Here is a 21663-nt window from a genome sequence, read left to right on the forward strand (position 1 = left end):
GGTGTTTGCGTCTTAAATTCTGCCATGATTGTTGTTTTGTTTGTTTTGTTTTCACACGTGGGTTTTTAGTACGGGTTATTGCGGTTTGTCATTCGTATATACAAATGTCTTGGTTTTTCCGATTTTTTTCACTGCACTTCACGCACGTAGATATTTTTGGCGGATATGTATTCAAAAAGATACAACGTTCTTTTATGACATATCCTACCGGCTGCGCCAATTATGTTTTCGCGTAAGGCTTCGGCCACGCATTGAGCGATGAGCGACTGAGCGACTGAGCGACGCTCTCTCGAGCGACGTAAAATATTAAAGCTTATGAGAGAGCATTGGAGTGGCCACGTAGCCGCTGAGCGACGAGCGAAGTTCTTGAGCGTCAGAGCGACGTCGCTCAGCGCTAGAATTGGTTTTAATTTTTAGTGCATCGCTCAGCGACAAAATGCAAACAATGCAAAAAATATGCGCGGAAAGTTTAATTTCGGCTGTTCAAAGCCGAACCGTTTTATGGAACGACATTCATAAAGAGTACAAAAATAGAAATACTACTGATAAGGAATGGAATGAAGTAGGAGTTATTTGTAACTGTACAGGTAAGCTTTTATTTAACGTTATGTATAATATACAATAACAACGTAAGTAAAGTTATATTTAATATGTGTATATGAATATATATATTTATTTAAAGTGTCATTATTTAATCAAATGACTTAATATCAGAAATCCCAAAAAAAATCTGTTAAAGAATTTCTAACATTCATTGCTGACTGACTGCTTCTATTGCAATGTGAATGTTCTTCAAGAATATCCACATTTCTTGAAGCAACTATTCCGTTATTAATTTCTGCTGTCGTATTTATGTAGTCCAGATCACCGTCCCCATCACGTTCTCTTACATAATTATGTAAAATGCAAGCACATTTTATAATGTGAACTGCTGTGCTAGGTTTCGTCTCAATATCTTTTTGTAAAATTCGCCATTTCTTAGTTAAAATACCAAAAGCACATTCAATGCACTTTCTGGCGATTGATAATCTTTCATTGTAGTTTTCAGTTTTGGCATTTAACTTTTTTCGAGGATATGGTCTCATTAAATAATTTTTCAGTGGGTAGGCTTCATCTCCAATTAAAAAGTTTGGCAAAATGATATTTGAGCCTGGTAGTGCTTGTGGTGGTGGAACATTGAATTTGCCTGCTTCCAGCAATCTAAACAAAGTGGATCCACAAAATGTGCCACCATCGCTTTGCTTTCCTCTGCCACCCACTTCAATTGTTATAAATTTTTTGTCAGCATCTGCTACTCCTTGCAAAACAATTGAAAAATAATGCAAATAATTGAAATAATGTGATCCAGTATAATTTGGCAATGTTTTCCGTCAATGCTACCCAGACAGTTTGGAAACTTCCAACGCCTATAATAATCTTGCGTAACTTTTTGAAGTGTATCAGTTGTTGGTGTTGGCATATATTCCTTTACGAGTGATTTCCAAATTATAATGCTTGTTTCGAATATAATGTTGCTAACAGTGCTTCTTCCCAATCGAAAAGCAAATGCCAAGTCACGAAATGAATGACCTGTAGCAAGGTACCTAAAAATAAAAATATGTGCTTAACAAAATAAAACTAATATAAAATAAAATATAATTATTAATAAAAACTAATTGTTATGAACAATATGCATATTTATAAAATCTAATTTTTAGGAGCTGCAGCAAAGGCCAAATGGAAAAATTTAAAGGATACATATAGAAGGACATTGCAAAAACTACCACGCCTACCATCAGGATCCGAAGCTCAAACATTTAATGTTAAATGGCCATACTTGGAGCTGATGTCTTTTTTAAAAAAGACAGTTGCTCCAGATCCGACTGAGGGCAATTTGCAGCAGGACGATGAAAGCATGAATGACATGCTTTCAGATATGCTTCATGAAGATGAAAGCAATATGTCTATGATGTCAACATCATCTACAAGTATGGTCGCAAAATCTACGCCCAGAAAAAGAAAAATTAATATGGAAACCGAATTCTTGGAGATAGAAAAAGAGCGACTGGAAATGTTGAGAAATCAAATCGGAAAAGAAAAAGAAACAGATGAAGAAAACAAAAACGAAGATTTATTATTTTTTAAATCACTTTTGCCTTTTTTCAAAAATTTACTGACATCGAAAAGTTGGAGATTAGAAATGAAATACAAAATATATTAATTGTTAAGATTAAAAATAAGGAATAAATATTACATTAAACTACAACTTATGTTATCATCAGTATTATAATATAATTATTTACTTAAAAACACTTACATACACTTACCTTAATAATAAAACCAATCGTTCTTCAGCAGAAATTGTTGATCTCGGTTTACTTATTTCATTTCCAATTGTACTTAACAGCAAGTCAAATGAATCGATTGACATGCGTAAGTATTGCCAAAATCGATCTGGATGGTTTCGTAGATTTCTGTATAAGTGATGAAACTCGCCATACTCATTTCTCAATCGATTTATGGGATGAACGCCAAACCTACGCCTTTGTATTCTTTTTAATTGCCTATATTTACCATAACGGCTTTCAAACAGATTTCGTAGAACCTCTCTAGAATAAGGCATTTTTACAACTAATCAACTCAAATGATGTCGCTCAGTGCGTGGCCACCTCACTCAAAGCGATCGCTCATTAACGTCGCTCAGTCGCTCATCGCTCAATGCGTGGCCGAAGCCTAACGCGAAGGTTAAAAAAATAAAACAACGATTTAATTTTTAAATAACTTGTAGACGAACTTTATTGGTATTGTAAGATTAGCGGGCTACGCGTCTGTCTTTAAAAACTGACTTTACTCGTTTGAACAAGAAACTTCTTATTGCGACTTAGAGCTAACATATGTGTAATGTTTTATGTATGTGTTAGTGTTTTAATGCAAATTGCACTGGAAAATTTTAAGTGGTGTGAAATGGATCTTTTTGTTTGACGTTAGTCGCCGCCGCGACAAATTTATGTTTAGAATATGATCTTTATTTGAATGCAATAGGACCTTTTTGTTTGTTACGATTGGTTGTAGCGTACAACGAAGCTAGTTCGCTGAAGGAAGCTGGTGTAAATGTAGCGCCATGAAAGGCGTACGCGATCGCTACGGCTGTTGTCTGGTCGGCTGAGTGTGGGTAAAAAAATTATCCTTTCCGCTACGTGCTTCCATAGATTAACTATATTATTAAAAAAAATTCGCGTACTTAAGTTGGAGGGGGGAAAAAGGAATATGGACATACAAGGACAGTAAATAAAAGAGTTGAAAGAAAAACTGGAGAAAAGACAAGTTAGGGATCTACCTTCGACTTGGAGCACTTCTCCTTTACGGTGCACTCATTGGTGCAGACGCCCACCCTACCATGATCCTGCAAAGCCATCGTAAAAATCAATTTAAACAACAGGATCCCTCAGAGAAGCTTCTCGTCACTCAACTATCCTCATACAAACGCTGCATGGTTCCAAATAAAATTAAACAATTAAGCGGACATACTTAATTTATTAACATATGACAACAGTAACTTCAATATTAACAACATTATGAAATGACAAGAAAAAATGACAAGAAAAATAAAGAAATAAATAATTTAACGGACTAACATGGTAAGTGTTTATGAGGCAGAAAGTGAACAGATAAGGCAAAAAAGAAAAAAAAAAAATAAATAAATAAAGACTAAAAATAATTAACCTATAAATATAAAATATGTTCTAGCATAAATATAATATAAATAATTATTTTTGGTTTTGAAAATTACTAATAATTTAAGAATTTTGCAATTAAAATGACTTCATTGAGAATGATGGAAAGCACAATGAATATAGGCAAACATGATCTATCTTTTAACGAGAAAAGCTCTGCGCAAGCAATTGTAGGAGGATCAGCTGATGACTGTCACTCAATGCAGGCCTGTATATGGCTAGCCTTACAAGGTCATTGACCGCTGGAACTGCAGTAGCAGCTGTAGCAGCGCTATGGTGAGATGTACCAAAAGCTCTAACTCATATGTATATAATCAATTAGTAAGAGTGAAACAGACTTACATGCATTCGGCGACTCCCACGCAGAAAGATCTTTCCTTGTGTTAGTGACTGTCTGTGGTGAAGCTGTGGATAAAGAGTAACAAGAAAGCTTTTGCGCATGCGTAAAAGCTGGCTGCTATGATCTGCTAGTGCAATTCCACACAAACATACATATGTACATACAAAGGTATGTAGGTATGAGTGTACCTACTTTGCAGGCAATACAGAAACATTAAATTTAATAATTAAATACAATTTTTGAATGATATTTCGCCTATATATAGTGCCTCATATGCATTCTTAAATGTTTGCCATTGTGATCTTGTATAATTAACCAGTGGTACTTGTACTATGCGGGTCCAAGAAAAGTTGTTGTTTTCAATTTTCTCGCCACATCATAATACACTTACAACACTTATAAACATTCACTTAAAAATGCACATTTGAACTAAACAAACATAGGCTGACATTCAGCTAATCGCCTTCAGACTCGATGTCACAATAAGGAACGACGCAATCCGTAGCTAGAGATAGCGGCGAGGCTACCAGCCGTAAGTTGTTCTTCGACAGCAGACGAAGCCAACCTGCTTGGAAGCAGTTCTCCGTATCGCAGTGCGAGTCTGTAACTATCTTTGGCTACCGTCGTTTATGTAGACCATCTGTTTGTGGTGTACCGACAGCTGATGTGGCCAGCACAGCTGTGCCGTGAAGCTTTTGTTGTTGGCCGTTAATCATTACAGTGTGGTGAATTTTCAGGCGAAATCAAGTTCAAAATTTTGGGTTTATATTTCGGTGTTATTCGGTGTTTTGATAGATTATGACAGCGTTTTATTTAGATTAATACTGCGTCATTACAATTTACACACTGGGTGCTGAATCTAAAAATAAAAACACAACACTAAACTTAGAACAACAAAAAAAAACTAAATATACATATCACAAATATTTACCCTATTCTGGAAAACGGCACTTGGTTTATTTGCGCCAGTTGGCAAATTCCTGTAGTGGACAACCAGCTACAAGTGGACGTCAAGGTGCACTTTTGTAAAAAAATATGACAAAATTAACGACTCAGTTTAACAATTATACATTGAAGTATGTATCTTTGTATACTCACAAGTACGTTATATGCATCTGACTACACCAACCACTTCACTGATGTACATTTTTATTAAAGCTAACATTATTAACCTGCCAACAATTTTCTTGCAAAAAAACAAAACCAACAACAAAAACCTTTTTTCGGAATTTTGACAAATAATCCTACTCAAACAGGTAATCGCTTGTCTATTTTGGTCTGGACTTAACACGATCGGCTGATCTAGTAATTCATGCTTGCAAGTATTGTAGTCCACCAATAGATGGCGTTATTGTTGGAGCTTTCAGACTCATGGATACTAAAGCTCCACTTCTCAATCCAAAACATGACAATACATTTAGTACCATTTTTTCAGACTAAAAAAATAATTTTCTACAACTAAACAAATTAAATAATCTAAATTAACTAGGACAATAAACATATAAATAAATGATATAATAAATAATAGGTATAAATATGTATGAAGAGAAAAAAAATTGAATACTTTTTCTACACATAGTGCCGTGGTGCTGGAGTTTTGTTTTTTTCCACTTGGAAAAAAACTGCCTACTTTTATTGCTTTTAAATCTTCAGCATGATATTTTAAAATGAATCACCTTTGGGTATCTCCTAACTCATAATAGCTATTGCTATTGCTTAATGTGAGATTTCACAAGTGTTGGAGCTAGGTTCGCATTAAAGCCTTTTTCAAATTTATCTTGTTGAACCCTTCGTCTATCAACTTCTGGACCAATTCTAAAATCTACTTCCCGACTTCTAAGACTGTACTGTTCTTCTTTTTCTTCGTGCTGCCGTTGTATACTCTGTTGAGCCGTTTGCCTTATTCTATCAACGGAATCTGCTCGATGAAAACTAGCTGTACGGTTTTCTAGAAGCTCTACATTTCTTAAAAGCGGATAGGAATTACCATTAAGAATCATGGGTTGTCCAAATGCAACACAATATGGACTGACATTTTCTGCTGACTGCTTGCTGGACCGTAACGCACACATAAGCTGCTCAATAGATTGATGCTGCCGTTGCCTGGCTGAAGACAATTGCCTAGGAGCAGAGTTAACTCTATAGCTTCCAACTTGAGCCACTGAATTAACTAACAACCTGTGGAAGCCATCTTCGCTCGCTTTCGACAAGACCTGCGTATGTTGGGTTAGCGTGGCTGCTACCGCATCAGCAATACTTTGCTGCAAACTAACCATTGGTTGCACACCTGGGGCTGGATCTAAATTCGGCTGAACTAGTTCGGGCATACAAATCAAACTCAAAAAATATAAACCAATATAACATGAATAAATTTGGAACCATGCAACGCTTATCGAAGGAAGAGTTGCTCTAGATATAGCGGCAAGTTAAGTAGTTCGAAACCACTTACTCGTTCCAAGCGAATATCTAGAAACAAAGTCCAAATACAGATAGGGTTTGTTGCATCGCTACCACTTACACTCGTATCCACGCAAAAGATAACGACCATGTTCGTGTGTATTGATTAACACAGAATAAAAAAATAGATATTGAAAACAAAGAAAATAGGAAATTCGAAAACATAGATAGGCTTTGGTTGCATCACTACCACTTACACTCGTATCCACGCAAAAGATAAAGACCATGCTCGTTTGTAGTGATCAAAACTGAATAAAAAAGGTAGATATTGAAAAAAAAAGGAAATTCGAAACATTGTTCCAAACACAGATAGATTTTGGTTGCATCAGTACCACTTACACTCGTATCCACGCAAAAGATAACGACCATGCTCGTGTATAGTGATCAACACAGAATCAAAAAGTAGATATTGGAAACAATAAAGATAGGAAATTCGAAACATTGTTCCAAATATAGCGGCAAGTTAAGTAGTTCGAAACCACTTACTTGTTCCAAGCGAATATCTAGAAACAATGTCCAACCACCGATAGATTTTGGTTGCATCACCACCACTTATACTCGTATCCACGCAAAAGATAACGACCATGTTCGCGTGTAGTGATCAACACAGAATCAAAAAGCGGCCGAACTCCATTGTTTACTTTGTACTGACTGCCTAGCGGCAAGTTGCAGTTTTATCCGCAAGAAAACTTGGCTCCAGCTAAGACTCCACATAAGCACCAATACAAAATATTCACAACAAGGAAAAGGAATGAATGGAAAAGGATAGGTGTAAAGATATTTCAAATATTGCTTTTTTTTTTTCGAAGACGTGTGTTATGTACTCGGGTGTGGCATACACCAGTTTGTACTGGCATCGCAGGATGCGCTGCTTGATGCCACGATCCTCTTGCGCTGTGCCCAACAAGCAGGCGCAATCGTTGGGCTGCGATCGCTCATTCAGCGCCGCCACCTGATCCTCCATCAGTGCAATAAGGGGCGAGATGACCAACACCACTTTATTCAGATAGAATGCCGGGTATTGATAGCTCAACGATTTACCATACCCGGTCGCAATAACCGCGCACACATCATTGCGTTCGCCTTCGCCTCGTGGTTCGATTATGTTGCTTATTATTTGCCATTGCAGTGGCTTGAATGCTGTTAGTCGGAAATGTTGCCACAGACAGTTCTTGTGCTTCTTTGATTTTGGCAACATTTGCCTACGCTTTTGTAATTTGCAAGTGAGCAAAACAATTGCGACTAGAAACGTACGTTTCTTTCTCTTTTTCTCTCTTTTTTTTTGCCGGTATTCTATTAGAGATGAGCGTTGCGCGATGTGTCAGACACGATGTAAGGCAATAATTTGACGCACGTTGCTCTGACTGCATTGTTGGTGTTTGTAAGCGCTCTTTTATGTTATCTCTCGCACTGTATTTGTTGACACAAATTTGTAACACTGATAAACTGACAACGCAAAGTGCATTGGCTTTGGCCGGCAAAGTGCACGCTATCGATAATTCGACGGGATTGCAATCGATAGCTGACTGCAGTTCGAAATGTGTGGTATAAAAATCGAATTAGCTCAAAATAAGTTTATTTTAAATATTATATTTACCAATTGTATTACATATGCTTGTGAAAATCAATGTACTTCGTACTATGCTTGCTATCGATAACACAACACTACCGTTGCCGTTTGATGTACATTACTTTAGGCCGCGCTAATTTAATCGTATTTAAAACTACGAACATAGATGGCGCCTAAAAAAAACTGCTTGAATAAACTCCTTGCTCTTACTTCGCTCTGCTTACTTTTGGCATGTCGAAGTGCTCCCTTTCAATTTGTTTTTCTTTTCCACAGGATGGCATGAAATTGGAACAAAACAAAAGAAATACACAATTTATAACGCTGTTGACAGTGAAACCAAAGTTTTTTTAGAGATACTACTTAGTTAGCTTAGAATGTACAATGCTTTGCATGTGTGTGTGTTTGTCAAAAGATAGCTTAGGTGTCGCGTATGAATAACTCATCCATAAGTTCGGCCAGGAATCGGCGGTCAACCACTTGCTGGGCCAAGGTCAATAACGGCATCTGGGAGTTGGACTTGCCTTGCGTTGGCCACGGCGCTGCCGTCATACAATTTTCATAGATGTATACAAATTCGCCATCTTGCAAAAAAGTGCAAGTTTTCAGCTGCATTACCAAAATGCTGCACATGCGTATTCAAATTACAGCGTACTGGCGGGAAGGTCACTTGCAAGGGGTGTATGTGCAGTTGATGGCCCACCACAAGTAATTCCAATGGCGAATGCGATGTCGATGTCGACGTCGACGTCGATGTTGACGCTTGCGCAGCAGTTGTTCTGCTTTTCCCTTTGTTTACATCTGCTTGACCGCCATTTTGATTTGATTTTGCTGAAGCTTTTGTTTTTGTATTTGCGCTTAACGCTGCTGCTGATGACAATTTTTGGTGCTTCGGCTTTGCGCCTTCGGCTGCACTCGTGCGCTGACCCGATCGCCGACCAAAACCATTCAAAGTATGTAACTGCTTCCATTGCGTCTGGTGAATTTAGTTCGCCAGTTTTTCAAAGTTTTTTTTTTGTTTACTTTTAGTTGTGGCCACAAACAAATAATTTGATTTCCTATTGACGGGAAAAGCATCGGAATTTGTCGATTGGCAGACAAATGTCAGATCAGAAACTAGTACATGTCAATCGGTAAAGTAACGACAAAGGCACTCACAGAGTAAGGCAACACTGAATTTGGTCATTTCGAGGATATATGTAAACGTCATTGGTTGTTGGAGAATCGACGCATCAACATGTCAGGTGAGTTTTGCTAACTGTGTGAATATTATAATAAAAGTTGTGTAATAAAATAAAAAATTTTGTGCAAGCTGCGCAAGTGTACCGCGAGCACACTTACATAGATATTTGCATGCGCAAGAAAAAAAGAATAGGTCCGCTGAGTGTGTGAGCTGTGTGCGTGAGTGAGCAGTATGAGTGTGTGTGTGATTAATTTTTAATGCATTTTCATGCTGTAGAAATGACTTGTAAAAAAAAATTAAGAAAACAAAATGGCCGTCACGTAAAGTGCTTATTGTATGCGTAAAGTGTGAAACAATAACTGTGTTTCGAATAAAACGCGTTCAAAGTTTTGATTTGCCATTAACGATCCCAACAAAAAACTCGAATTGAGGGTACGAATTATATGTGTGTGTATGCACATTAATACACGTACATATGTAAATACATAATATGTATATATGTATTACATATATATGTATTACATATATACATACATACTTAAATACAATATGTAGCCCATGATACAATTATACAAGGTAGTGCCGTCGTACGCTTTTTCGTTCGGCTACAGAGTGTTATCGCTCAGTGCGCTCGTGCTTGTTGAAGCGAAAGGTTGTATGCGGACGATTTTTTCCCTAAATATTAACCCTTGTGCAAGACAAAAATGTCAGATTGCAATTATGTTATATATAAATATGAACTTTATGATAGAATTAAGAACCTGAACTAAATAATTGGTAATCAAAAACAAAAACAACGATTACTATCCAATTCCAAACTATTAAAAATTAAATTATAAAAAACATTTCAACTGTTTTTAATATAGTGGAACAATTAAACCCTATGCGCCATTGAAGGGTTAATCACAAAGCTCTACTGTCGATTCTTTCGCACTCACTAGGCGCAGTCGTTTCACTCGCACTTATGTACGGTGTCGATTACGGACAGCTTTTTGACGACGGGACTACCTTGTATAATTGTATCATGATGTAGCCCATGTGTGCATGCAAAATGGCGACACTGCAGAAATAGTATGAAATGTGAGGTTAAGTTCAGGCAGGCTTTGATGTTCTATTAATTTCAATTTAATTTATAAGATTATTATTATTATTATTATTATTATTATTATTATTATTATTATTATTATTATTATTATTATTATTATTATTATTATTATTATTATTATTATTATTATTATTATTATTATTATTAATTATTATTCTTAATTTTACATCGCAGACAATAATGAGACAGTGTCGCAGCAGCCACCGGATGCACTGGAGCAACGTCAAATATTTTTAAAAAGAGTTGAAACGTATTGATTGGTTGGTTCAAAACTTAGGGAGTGCAAGCGATTCACTCATGGAACAAATAGATGATAAATTGAATACGTTGGTAACACTCCTGCTAACAAATAATAGCAATGATGCTCAGCAGCAGCCGAAGGAAACAACCCTTGTATATGCGATGACTGGAAGTGACCCTGTTCACATCGAAAATAGTGTGAAAGCGGTAGAAATTTCCGGCGTTAAAACATACTTGTTACACAGAAATTAAACAGTCAGTTTAAAAATAAAAAAAAATTAAAAAACATGTTTAGATTTTGTTTTGAAATTCAATTTATTTAGGGATTGCGCTTTTGATGCACATGTGCTATAATCAATCGAAACACGCTAGCTAACATACAACAATACAATAAAACAATAAAGCTAACCTGTCCTCACGTTTGGGCGCCAATTAATATAATTAAACTGTAGCGTACAACGAAGCTAGTTCGCTGAAGGAAGCTGGTGTAAATGTAGCGCCATGAAAGGCGTACGCGATCGCTACGGCTGTTGTCTGGTCGGATGGGTGTGGAAAAAAAAATTATCCTTTCCGCTACGTGCTTCCATGGATTAACTATATTATTAAAAAAAATTCGCGTACTTAAGTTGGAGGGGGAAAAAAGGAATATGGACATACAAGGACAGTAAACAAAAGAGTTGAAAGAAAAACTGGAGAAAAGATAAGTTAGGGATCTACCTTCGACTTGGAGCACTTCTCCTTTACGGTGCACTCATTGGTGCAGACGCCCACCCTACCATGATCCTGCAATGCCATCGTAAAATCAATTTAAATAACAGGATCCCTCAGAGAAGCTCCTCGTCACTCAACTATCCTCATACAAAAAAATTAAACAATTAAGCGGACATACTTAATTTATTAACATATGACAACAGTAACTTCAATATTAACAACATTATGAAATGACAAGAAAAATAAAGAAATAAATAATTTAACGAACTAACATGAGGCAGAAAGTGAACAGATAAGGCAAAAAAGAAAAAAATAAATAAATAAAGACTAAAAATAATTAACCTATAAATATAAAATATGTTCTAGCATAAATATTATATAAATAATTATTTTTGGTTTTGAAAATTACTAATAATTTAAAATTTTGCAATTAAAATGACTTCATTGAGAATGATGGAAAGCACAATGAATATAGGCAAACATGATCTATCTTTTAACGAGAAAAGCTGCGCAAGCAATTGTAGGAGGATCAGCTGATGACTGTCACTCAATGCAGGCCTGTATATGGCTAGCCTTATAAGGTCATTGACCGCTGGAACTGCAGTAGCAGCTTTAGCAGCGCTATGGTGAGATGCACCAAAAGCTCTAACTCATATGTATATAATCAATTAGTCGGAGGGAAACAGACTTACATACATTCGGCGACTCCCACGCAGAAAGATCTTTCCTTGTGTTAGTGACTGTCTGTGGTGAAGCTGTGTGTGTAGGGGGGCGTCGTTGGAATAAATAATAACACTTTCACTTTTTCTAATTATTAGAAACTTGAACTTTGTGGTATTTTATTTTCACTTGAAAAAAAGTACATGTGGTTTGTGCGTAGAAATTTGAACATATGATAGAAGGCGGAATAGCAGAAAAGCACTAAAAGGGGCAGGGTGACCATCTTCAGAGGAAAACCAAGAACAGTGTGTCTGTGCGTATGCCACGGTCGCGACCACACTGTCAGCTGGCCTGAGTGGTCACACCTGCAGTCATCTGGCATCAACATCCTCCCCTTGCAATGAGTTGCAAAACGGTATCATTGTCCAAATGGACCGGACAGAATCCAACCCAAGGTGGAATTCTGGGCCATTGGCAAACCGTTGGTGCTCGGCAGGAGGCCAGGTAGGATGATGTGAGGATACACATCAGTGCCGAGCACCAGGGACACCGTCGATGGCTGGAACCAGCGTTCGTTGGCGAGCGTGATGCTGCGGAATTGCTCCAAGTTCTCGCCATCGACGGGTCGGAGGGGGGTGCGGCTGCAGAGTTGCGAGTCCACCTGCAGCAGCACCTTTCGACGGAACTCGGATGTCCGTGAGCGGATGATCGCCGTGCAGACGCCTTCCGTACCAACGCGGGTGACGGATAGCCGGTAGGCTGTTGCCAAAGATGCGCTGATACGGCTGGTCGCCGCGCACGGGTCGATCAGCGCTCGCATCTCAAATGTCTTGCATCCGGTGTCGATCAGGATGTTGGCCGTCGGAAGTATGCTCACAGCCTTGTCCTGCAGCAAGGATGCGAGCGACGTCGGAAAGGCCTCCTCGGACGTCGGCGAGGCCGGTCGATGGGGTGACGGCGAGCGGGAGCGTGACTTTGGCGAAATACACAATTTATAACGCTGTTGACAGTGAAACCAAAGTTTTTTTTAGAGATACTACTTAGTTAGCTTAGAATGTACAATGCTTTGCATGTGTGTGTGTTTGTCAAAAGATAGCTTAGGTGTCGCGTATGAATAACTCATCCATAAGTTCGGCCAGGAATCGGCGGTCAACCACTTGCTGGGCCAAGGTCAATAACGGCATCTGGGAGTTGGACTTGCCTTGCGTTGGCCACGGCGCTGCCGTCATACAATTTTCATAGATGTATACAAATTCGCCATCTTGCAAAAAGTGCAAGTTTTCAGCTGCATTACCAAAATGCTGCACATGCGTATTCAAATTACAGCGTACTGACGGGGAAGTCACTTGCAAGGGGTGTATGTGTAGTTGATGGCCCACCACAAGTAATTCCAATGGCGAATGCGATGTCGATGTCGATGTCGACGTCGATGTTGACGCTTGCGCAGCAGTTGTTCTGCTTTTCCCTTTGTTTACATTCTGCTTGACCGCCATTTTGATTTGATTTTGCTGAAGCTTTTGTTTTTGTATTTGCGCTTAACGCTGCTGCTGATGACAATTTTTGGTGCTTCGGCTTTGCGCCTTCGGCTGCACTCGTGCGCTGACCCGATCGCCGACCAAAACCATTCAAAGTATGTAACTGCTTCCATTGCGTCTGGTGAATTTAGTTCGCCAGTTTTTCAAAGTTTTTTTTTTGTTTACTTTTAGTTGTGGCCACAAACAAAAAATTTGATTTCCTATTGATCGGAATTGTCGATTGGCAGACAAATGTCAGATCAGAAACTAGTACATGTCAATCGGTAAAGTAACGACAAAGGCACTCACAGAGTAAGGCAACACTGAATTTGGTCATTTCGAGGATATATGTAAACGTCATTGGTTGTTGGAGAATCGACGCATCAACATGTCAGGTGAGTTTTGCTAACTGTGTGAATATTATAATAAAAGTTGTGTAATAAAATAAAAAATTTTGTGCAAGCTGCGCAAGTGTACCGCGAGCACACTTACATAGATATTTGCATGCGCAAGAAAAAAGAATAGGTCCGCTGAGTGTGTGAGCTGTGTGCGTGAGTGAGCAGTATGAGTGTGTGTGTGTGATTAATTTTTAATGCATTTTCATGCTGTAGAAATGACTTGTAAAAAAATTAAGAAAACAAAATGGCCGTCACGTAAAGTGCTTATTGTATGCGTAAAGTGTGAAACAAAAACTGTGTTTCGAATAAAACGCGTTCAAAGTTTTGATTTGCCATTAACGATCCCAACAAAAAACTCGAATTGAGGGTACGAATTATATGTGTGTGTATGCACATTAATACACGTACATATGTAAATACATAATATGTATATATGTATTACATATATATGTATTACATATATACATACATGTAAGATGGCAAGGGCGATGAGTCGGTGTGAATGGACATCGATATATCGGTATGAGCAGATATCGATTGGTCGACGTAGAAAAATATCGAGTAGCCGGCGTGAGCAGAAATCGGAGTCGACAGAAAGGAACAAGCAGTACGAGAATAGGCGGCAGTACGAGTAGAGCGGTAGTACGAGAACAGCAGGAGTACGAGAGCAGCAGAAGTACAAGCAGAACCGTGATCAGCAGTGAAGCAGAACAGCCGTGCGTGTCATCGTATTCAGCAGTATTCAATTATCAATAATCAATTATCCTAAACTTACGTTATAACTTACAATATTATAATAAAACTAAGGCAACTAGCCTTATATTTGGGGGCTCGTCCAAAAAACAACAACAACAGAATTGAAAGGCTCGTCCAAAGCAGCAGCAGCGGAATTGACAGGCTCGTCCAAAAAACAACAACAACAGAATAAAAAGGCTCGTCCAAAGCAGCAGCAGCGGAATTGACAAGCTCGTTCAAAAAAAAGAACAACAACAAAATTAAAAGCCTAAAAGTGAATTGCAAGCGGTTGTGAAATTCTTGAAAAAAGCACCGTTAGAGCTGTATGTGTGTATATGAGTGGAACAAATTCGAAAAAAACAGAGCAGAAGCAAACTAAAAAGCCGGCAGTAGTGCAAGCGAGACAACAATACTCGCTGCGATCGCGCCAGAGGATAGCAGAAGAAAAAGAAGCTGGAAAAAGCGTAAAGACGATGGAGAATGAAGCTGAGAAGAAAGAGAGCAAAACCACACATGCAGAAATGAGTATAATGACCGAAAATAATGAAATGCTGCAGCAGCTAGTACAGCTGTTAACGCTGAAAATCCGAGCTGACGAAAAACAAAAAGATGAAGGAAAGCTGGTAGTGGAAAATTTTGCAAAAATTATACCCGAGTTTGATGGAAATAGTATACAAGTGGTGGCATGGTTTCAAAACTTTGAGTTGAACGCAGACGCATACGGACTCAGTGACAAGCAGAAATATGTCCAAGCGCGCGCCAAGATGACTCGTACAGCGGCACTATTTCTGGAGTCAACTGCAGTGTTCGAATATAATACATTGCGAACAAAGTTGATTGAAGAATTTGCTAAGGGAAATGTGTCAAGCGCCGAAATTAATAGAAAATTAGCTGAGCGTGTGAAACACAAAGACGAAAGTTTTCACGATTACCTGCTGCAAATGAAATGTATTGCTGCGCGTGGAGTTATAGACATACAGTCAGTGATAAAGTACGTTGTGGATGGTTTGAATCTTAAAAGCGACTTTAAATTCACTTTGTACGGATGTTCGTCATTTAAAGAATTGAGAGAAAAGTATGAAGTCTATGAAAGTAACCAAACGAATGAGAAAGAAGAGAAACGACAAAATCAGCCAAGCAAAAACAAATACAGCGCACAGCCTAAAACTGAGAAGAAGCAGCATTGTTTTAATTGTGGCGCAAACGACCACCTTCGAAAAGATTGCCAGAGTGAGGTTAAGTGTTTTCGGTGCAACGAAAACGGGCACATGTCAAGAAACTGCAAGGCTGCACCTAACATGAAAGTTGTCTACGAGGATCGTCGTCTAAAAAAAGCTGCGAATCGCTGACGTTGTGGTAGAGGCGCTAGTGGATACTGGAGCTGACGTCTCAATAATTAAAGAGGCAGTGGTCAATAAAATTAGTGGCGTCAAATTACAGCAGAGCGTTTCAACACTACGAGGTCTTGGAAGAGGTATGACTCGCCCTCTGGGTCAATTCAATGCAGAGGTGAAGATCGACGAAATGCAGCTGACACACAGGTTTCTAGTTGTTCCGCAAGATGCCATCGCCTGTGATGCTTTACTGGGATACGACTTCGTGGCAAAGTTTCGAGTGCAGATGACAGCAGCCGGCTACGGGTTTTCTCCCCCTGCTGGGGGAGGAAACTGTAGAATCAAATCAGTTAAGTATTCTCAATATTTTAGAAACCAACACTGATATTGATACCTCTCCGCAATATAAAGGAGCAGTGGAAACAATGATTGACAAGTTCAATGCGATGAAGAAAACAGCTGAGTGCCCAATTCAACTCAAGATCGTGCCGGATACCAACATTATGCCTTTTCGGCAGGCACCCAGTCGAATTGCTGTTAGCGAGGCTGAAGCAGTAAAACATCAAATCAACGAGTGGCTGGATACAGGCGTAATTCGGCAGTCCACATCTAATTTTGCTAGCCGCCTAGTTGTTGTCAAAAAGAAGGATGGAAGCAACCGCATTTGTGTCGATTATCGCCAGCTCAACAAAATGGTTCTCAAAGACTGCTTCCCAGTACCGGTGATTGACGACGTGTTGGAAAAACTGCAGAAGGCCAAGTTTTTCACCGTTATGGATTTGGAAAATGGTTTTTTCCACGTGCCGGTGGAAGAAAACAGCAAGAAGTTCACAGCTTTTATTACGAAGGAAGGCCTTTTCGAGTTCAACCAAGCACCATTTGGATTTCGTAATTCGCCAGCGATTTTTATTCGATTTGTCAACCATGTTTTCCAAAAGCTGATAAACGAAGATGTTTTAGATCTTTATATGGATGACATAATCATACATGCAGTCACAGCAGACGAATGCCTGAGGAAAATGGAGCGCGTGTTTAACAAGTCAGCAGAGTTTGGGCTGAAAATTAAATGGAAAAAGTGTCATTTTCTCCAGACGAAAATCCATTTTCTCGGCCATATAATTGAAGACGGGAAAATCAAGCCAGGAATAGAGAAGACGAAAGCTATCGGAAAATTTCCAGCACCACAGAATATTAAAGCCCTGCAGTCTTTCTTGGGTCTCACTGGATTTTTTTCGGAAGTTCATACGAGGATATTCTCAGATAGCAAAGCCGTTAACAGATCTTTTACGGAAGGATGAGAGTTTCCGAATGGGATCTGCTGAGTTACAGTCGCTGCAAAAGTTGAAAGACGCACTAACCTCGGAGCCAGTATTGAGAATCTATGATAGAGATGCCAGCACAGAGCTCCACACAGATGCCTCGAAAGATGGGTTTGGTGCCACACTGCTGCAGTGGTACGATGATCAACTGTATCCTGTCTGCTACTGGAGTAAGAAGACTACAGAAGCCGAGTCGAGAAAGCACAGTTATATATTGGAGGCAAAGGCCGTTTATTTGGCGCTTAAAAAAGTTTCGCCAATACCTGTTGGGTATTTCATTCAAGTTGATTATCGACTGCGCCGCCTTCAAGCAAACCCTTAAGAAGCAGGATGTACCTCGCGACGTGGCAGAATGGGTGGTGTACATGGAGCAGTTCGATTTCGAAGTAGAACATAGGCCTGGAAATCGATTGAAACACGTCGATTGTTTAAGTCGCTACCCACCCCAAATAATGGTTATTTCGACTGAAATTTCTGCCAGATTGAAGAAAGCACAGGAAGGTGATGCCATGGTAAAAGCGATTTTGGAGATCTTGTCCAGCCGCCCATATGAAGACTTCAAAATTAAGGGATGCCTATTGTACAAAGCTGTCGAAGGAACGGATGTGCTGGTGGTCCCAAAAGTTATGGAAAAGGAGATCATAACAGAAGCACACAAAGCTGGCCATTTCGGTACCCAGAAGACTATGCATTCCATACAACAAAACTATTGGATTCCACATTTGGAGGGAAAGGTATCCAAGGTCATCAGTAACTGCGTCAAATGCATCATATACAACAAAAAATTAGGCAAGAAGGAGGGATTTCTTTATAAGATCGACAAAGGAGCGGAACCGTTGTATACCGTACATGTTGACCATCTGGGAGTAATGGATGTAACGACCAAGCAGTATAAACACATTTTTGCAATTGTGGATGGCTTCACAAAATTTGTCTGGTTGTATCCAACTAAAACCACGAGCAGTGAGGAAGTTCTGCAGAAGCTGAGGAATTGGTCCGACGTTTTCGGAAATCCTTGCCGAATCATTAGCGATCGTGGATCGGCATTCACTTCAGCTGCATTTGAGTCGTATGTTAAGGAGAATGGAATCGAACACATTTGGAGCACCACCGGAGTCCCAAGAGGAAACGGCCAAGTCGAACGCGTTAATCGCTCAATTTTGGCCATAATCTCAAAGCTGTCTGCAGATAAGCCCGACAAATGGTTTAAGTTTGTACCAAAGATGCAGCGAGTCATCAATGGTACCACACACAAGTCGACGAAGCGCTCACCATTCGAGCTTATGTTTGGCGTTAAGATGAAAAATGATGCCGATTGCAGAATTCTACAGATGCTAGATGACGAAATGTACAACAGTTTCGACGAGGAGCGACAGAAGACTCGGCAAGAAGCGAAAGATGAAATACAGCATGCACAGGATAACTACAAAAAAGCGTTCGATAAAAACAGGAAGAACGAACATGGCTATAAGCTTGGAGATCTCATGGCCATTCGCCGTACGCAGTTCGTGGCTGGTAGGAAGCTAGCTAGCGAATATCTGGGGCCATATGAGGTCACGAAAATAAAGCGTAGCGGGCGATATGAGGTGCGTAAAGTTGGTAACACAGAAGGGCCTATTAATACCGCTACAAGCGTCGACAACATGAAGCTATGGCGTTATGCTGAGGTCAACGAAGAAGCCTGGTCATCAGAGGCTGATGACTGAATCAGGGTGGCCGAATGTAAGATGGCAAGGGCGATGAGTCGGTGTGAATGGACATCGATATATCGGTATGAGCAGATATCGATTGGTCGACGTAGAAAAATATCGAGTAGCCGGCGTGAGCAGAAATCGGAGTCGACAGAAAGGAACAAGCAGTACGAGAATAGGCGGCAGTACGAGTAGAGCGGTAGTACGAGAACAGCAGGAGTACGAGAGCAGCAGAAGTACAAGCAGAACCGTGATCAGCAGTGAAGCAGAACAGCCGTGCGTGTCATCGTATTCAGCAGTATTCAATTATCAATAATCAATTATCCTAAACTTACGTTATAACTTACAATATTATAATAAAACTAAGGCAACAAGCCTTATATACATACTTAAATACAATATGTAGCCCATGTGTGCATGCAAAATGGCGACACTGCAGAAATAGTATGAAATGTGAGGTTAAGTTCAGGCAGGCTTTGATGTTCTATTAATTTCAATTTAATTTATAAGATTATTATTATTATTATTATTATTATTATTATTATTATTATTATTATTATTATTATTATTATTATTATTATTATTATTATTATTATTATTATTATTATTATTATTATTATTATTATTATTATTATTATTATTATTAATTATTATTCTTAATTTTACATCGCAGACAATAATGAGACAGTGTCGCAGCAGCCACCGGATGCACTGGAGCAACGTCAAATATTTTTAAAAGAGTTGAAACGTATTGATTGGTTGGTTCAAAACTTAGGGAGTGCAAGCGATTCACTCATGGAACAAATAGATGATAAATTGAATACGTTGGTAACACTCCTGCTAACAAATAATAGCAATGATGCTCAGCAGCAGCCGAAGGAAACAACCCTTGTATATGCGATGACTGGAAGTGACCCTGTTCACATCGAAAATAGTGTGAAAGCGGTAGAAATTTCCGGCGTTAAAACATACTTGTTACACAGAAATTAAACAGTCAGTTTAAAAATAAAAAAAAATAAAAAAACATGTTTAGATTTTGTTTTGAAATTCAATTTATTTAGGGATTGCGCTTTTGATGCACATGTGCTATAATCAATCGAAACACGCTAGCTAACATACAACAATACAATAAAACAATAAAGCTAACCTGTCCTCACGTTTGGGCGCCAATTAATATAATTAAACTGTAGCGTACAACGAAGCTAGTTCGCTGAAGGAAGCTGGTGTAAATGTAGCGCCATGAAAGGCGTACGCGATCGCTACGGCTGTTGTCTGGTCGGATGGGTGTGGAAAAAAATTATCCTTTCCGCTACGTGCTTCCATGGATTAACTATATTATTAAAAAATTCGCGTACTTAAGTTGGAGGGGGAAAAAAGGAATATGGACATACAAGGACAGTAAACAAAAGAGTTGAAAGAAAAACTGGAGAAAAGATAAGTTAGGGATCTACCTTCGACTTGGAGCACTTCTCCTTTACGGTGCACTCATTGGTGCAGACGCCCACCCTACCATGATCCTGCAATGCCATCGTAAAAATCAATTTAAATAACAGGATCCCTCAGAGAAGCTCCTCGTCACTCAACTATCCTCATACAAAAAAATTAAACAATTAAGCGGACATACTTAATTTATTAACATATGACAACAGTAACTTCAATATTAACAACATTATGAAATGACAAGAAAAATAAAGAAATAAATAATTTAACGAACTAACATGAGGCAGAAAGTGAACAGATAAGGCAAAAAAGAAAAAAATAAATAAATAAAGACTAAAAATAATTAACCTATAAATATAAAATATGTTCTAGCATAAATATTATATAAATAATTATTTTTGGTTTTGAAAATTACTAATAATTTAAGAATTTTGGAATTAAAATGACTTCATTGAGAATGATGGAAAGCACAATGAATATAGGCAAACATGATCTATCTTTTAACGAGAAAAGCTGCGCAAGCAATTGTAGGAGGATCAGCTGATGACTGTCACTCAATGCAGGCCTGTATATGGCTAGCCTTATAAGGTCATTGACCGCTGGAACTGCAGTAGCAGCTTTAGCAGCGCTATGGTGAGATGCACCAAAAGCTCTAACTCATATGTATATAATCAATTAGTCGGAGGAAACAGACTTACATACATTCGGCGACTCCCACGCAGAAAGATCTTTCCTTGTGTTAGTGACTGTCTGTGGTGAAGCTGTGTGTGTAGGGGGCGTCGTTGGAATAAATAAGTGCATGCAAAATGGCGACACTGCAGAAATAGTATGAAATGTGAGGTTAAGTTCAGGCAGGCTTTGATGTTCTATTAATTTCAATTTAATTTATAAGATTATTATTATTATTATTATTATTATTATTATTATTATTATTATTATTATTATTATTATTATTATTATTATTATTATTATTATTATTATTATTATTATTATTATTATTATTATTATTATTATTATTATTATTATTAATTATTATTCTTAATTTTACATCGCAGACAATAATGAGACAGTGTCGCAGCAGCCACCGGATGCACTGGAGCAACGTCAAATATTTTTAAAAGAGTTGAAACGTATTGATTGGTTGGTTCAAAACTTAGGGAGTGCAAGCGATTCACTCATGGAACAAATAGATGATAAATTGAATACGTTGGTAACACTCCTGCTAACAAATAATAGCAATGATGCTCAGCAGCAGC

General features: G+C 38.6%; 3 protein-coding genes across 3 annotated transcripts; 2 read left to right on the forward strand and 1 right to left on the reverse strand.

Moving 5' to 3' along the window:
* The first annotated feature begins 235 nt into the window (after positions 1–235).
* Positions 236–2217, forward strand: LOC132797668 (uncharacterized). Its single transcript, XM_060809420.1, has 2 exons — positions 236–587; positions 1698–2217. Exons 1-2 carry the CDS (start codon positions 437–439, stop codon positions 2198–2200), a joined length of 654 nt encoding a protein of 217 aa, XP_060665403.1. The 5' UTR covers positions 236–436; the 3' UTR covers positions 2201–2217.
* Positions 2218–12394: 10177 nt separating this feature from the next.
* On the reverse strand, positions 12395–13868 carry LOC132797650 (uncharacterized). The gene is made up of 2 exons (XM_060809407.1): positions 13800–13868; positions 12395–13711 (listed from the first exon to the last, which is right to left on the reverse strand). Exon 2 carries the CDS (start codon positions 12794–12796, stop codon positions 12395–12397), a length of 402 nt encoding a protein of 133 aa, XP_060665390.1. The 5' UTR covers positions 12797–13711; positions 13800–13868.
* LOC132797639 (uncharacterized) lies at positions 13851–19979 on the forward strand. Its single transcript, XM_060809394.1, has 2 exons — positions 13851–13885; positions 19641–19979. Exons 1-2 carry the CDS (start codon positions 13879–13881, stop codon positions 19955–19957), a joined length of 324 nt encoding a protein of 107 aa, XP_060665377.1. The 5' UTR covers positions 13851–13878; the 3' UTR covers positions 19958–19979.
* The last annotated feature ends 1684 nt before the right edge of the window (positions 19980–21663 follow it).

Source organism: Drosophila nasuta, unplaced genomic scaffold, assembly GCF_023558535.2.
Source record: "Drosophila nasuta strain 15112-1781.00 unplaced genomic scaffold, ASM2355853v1 ctg16_pilon, whole genome shotgun sequence".
In the NCBI taxonomy this organism is placed as follows: domain Eukaryota; kingdom Metazoa; phylum Arthropoda; class Insecta; order Diptera; family Drosophilidae; genus Drosophila; species Drosophila nasuta.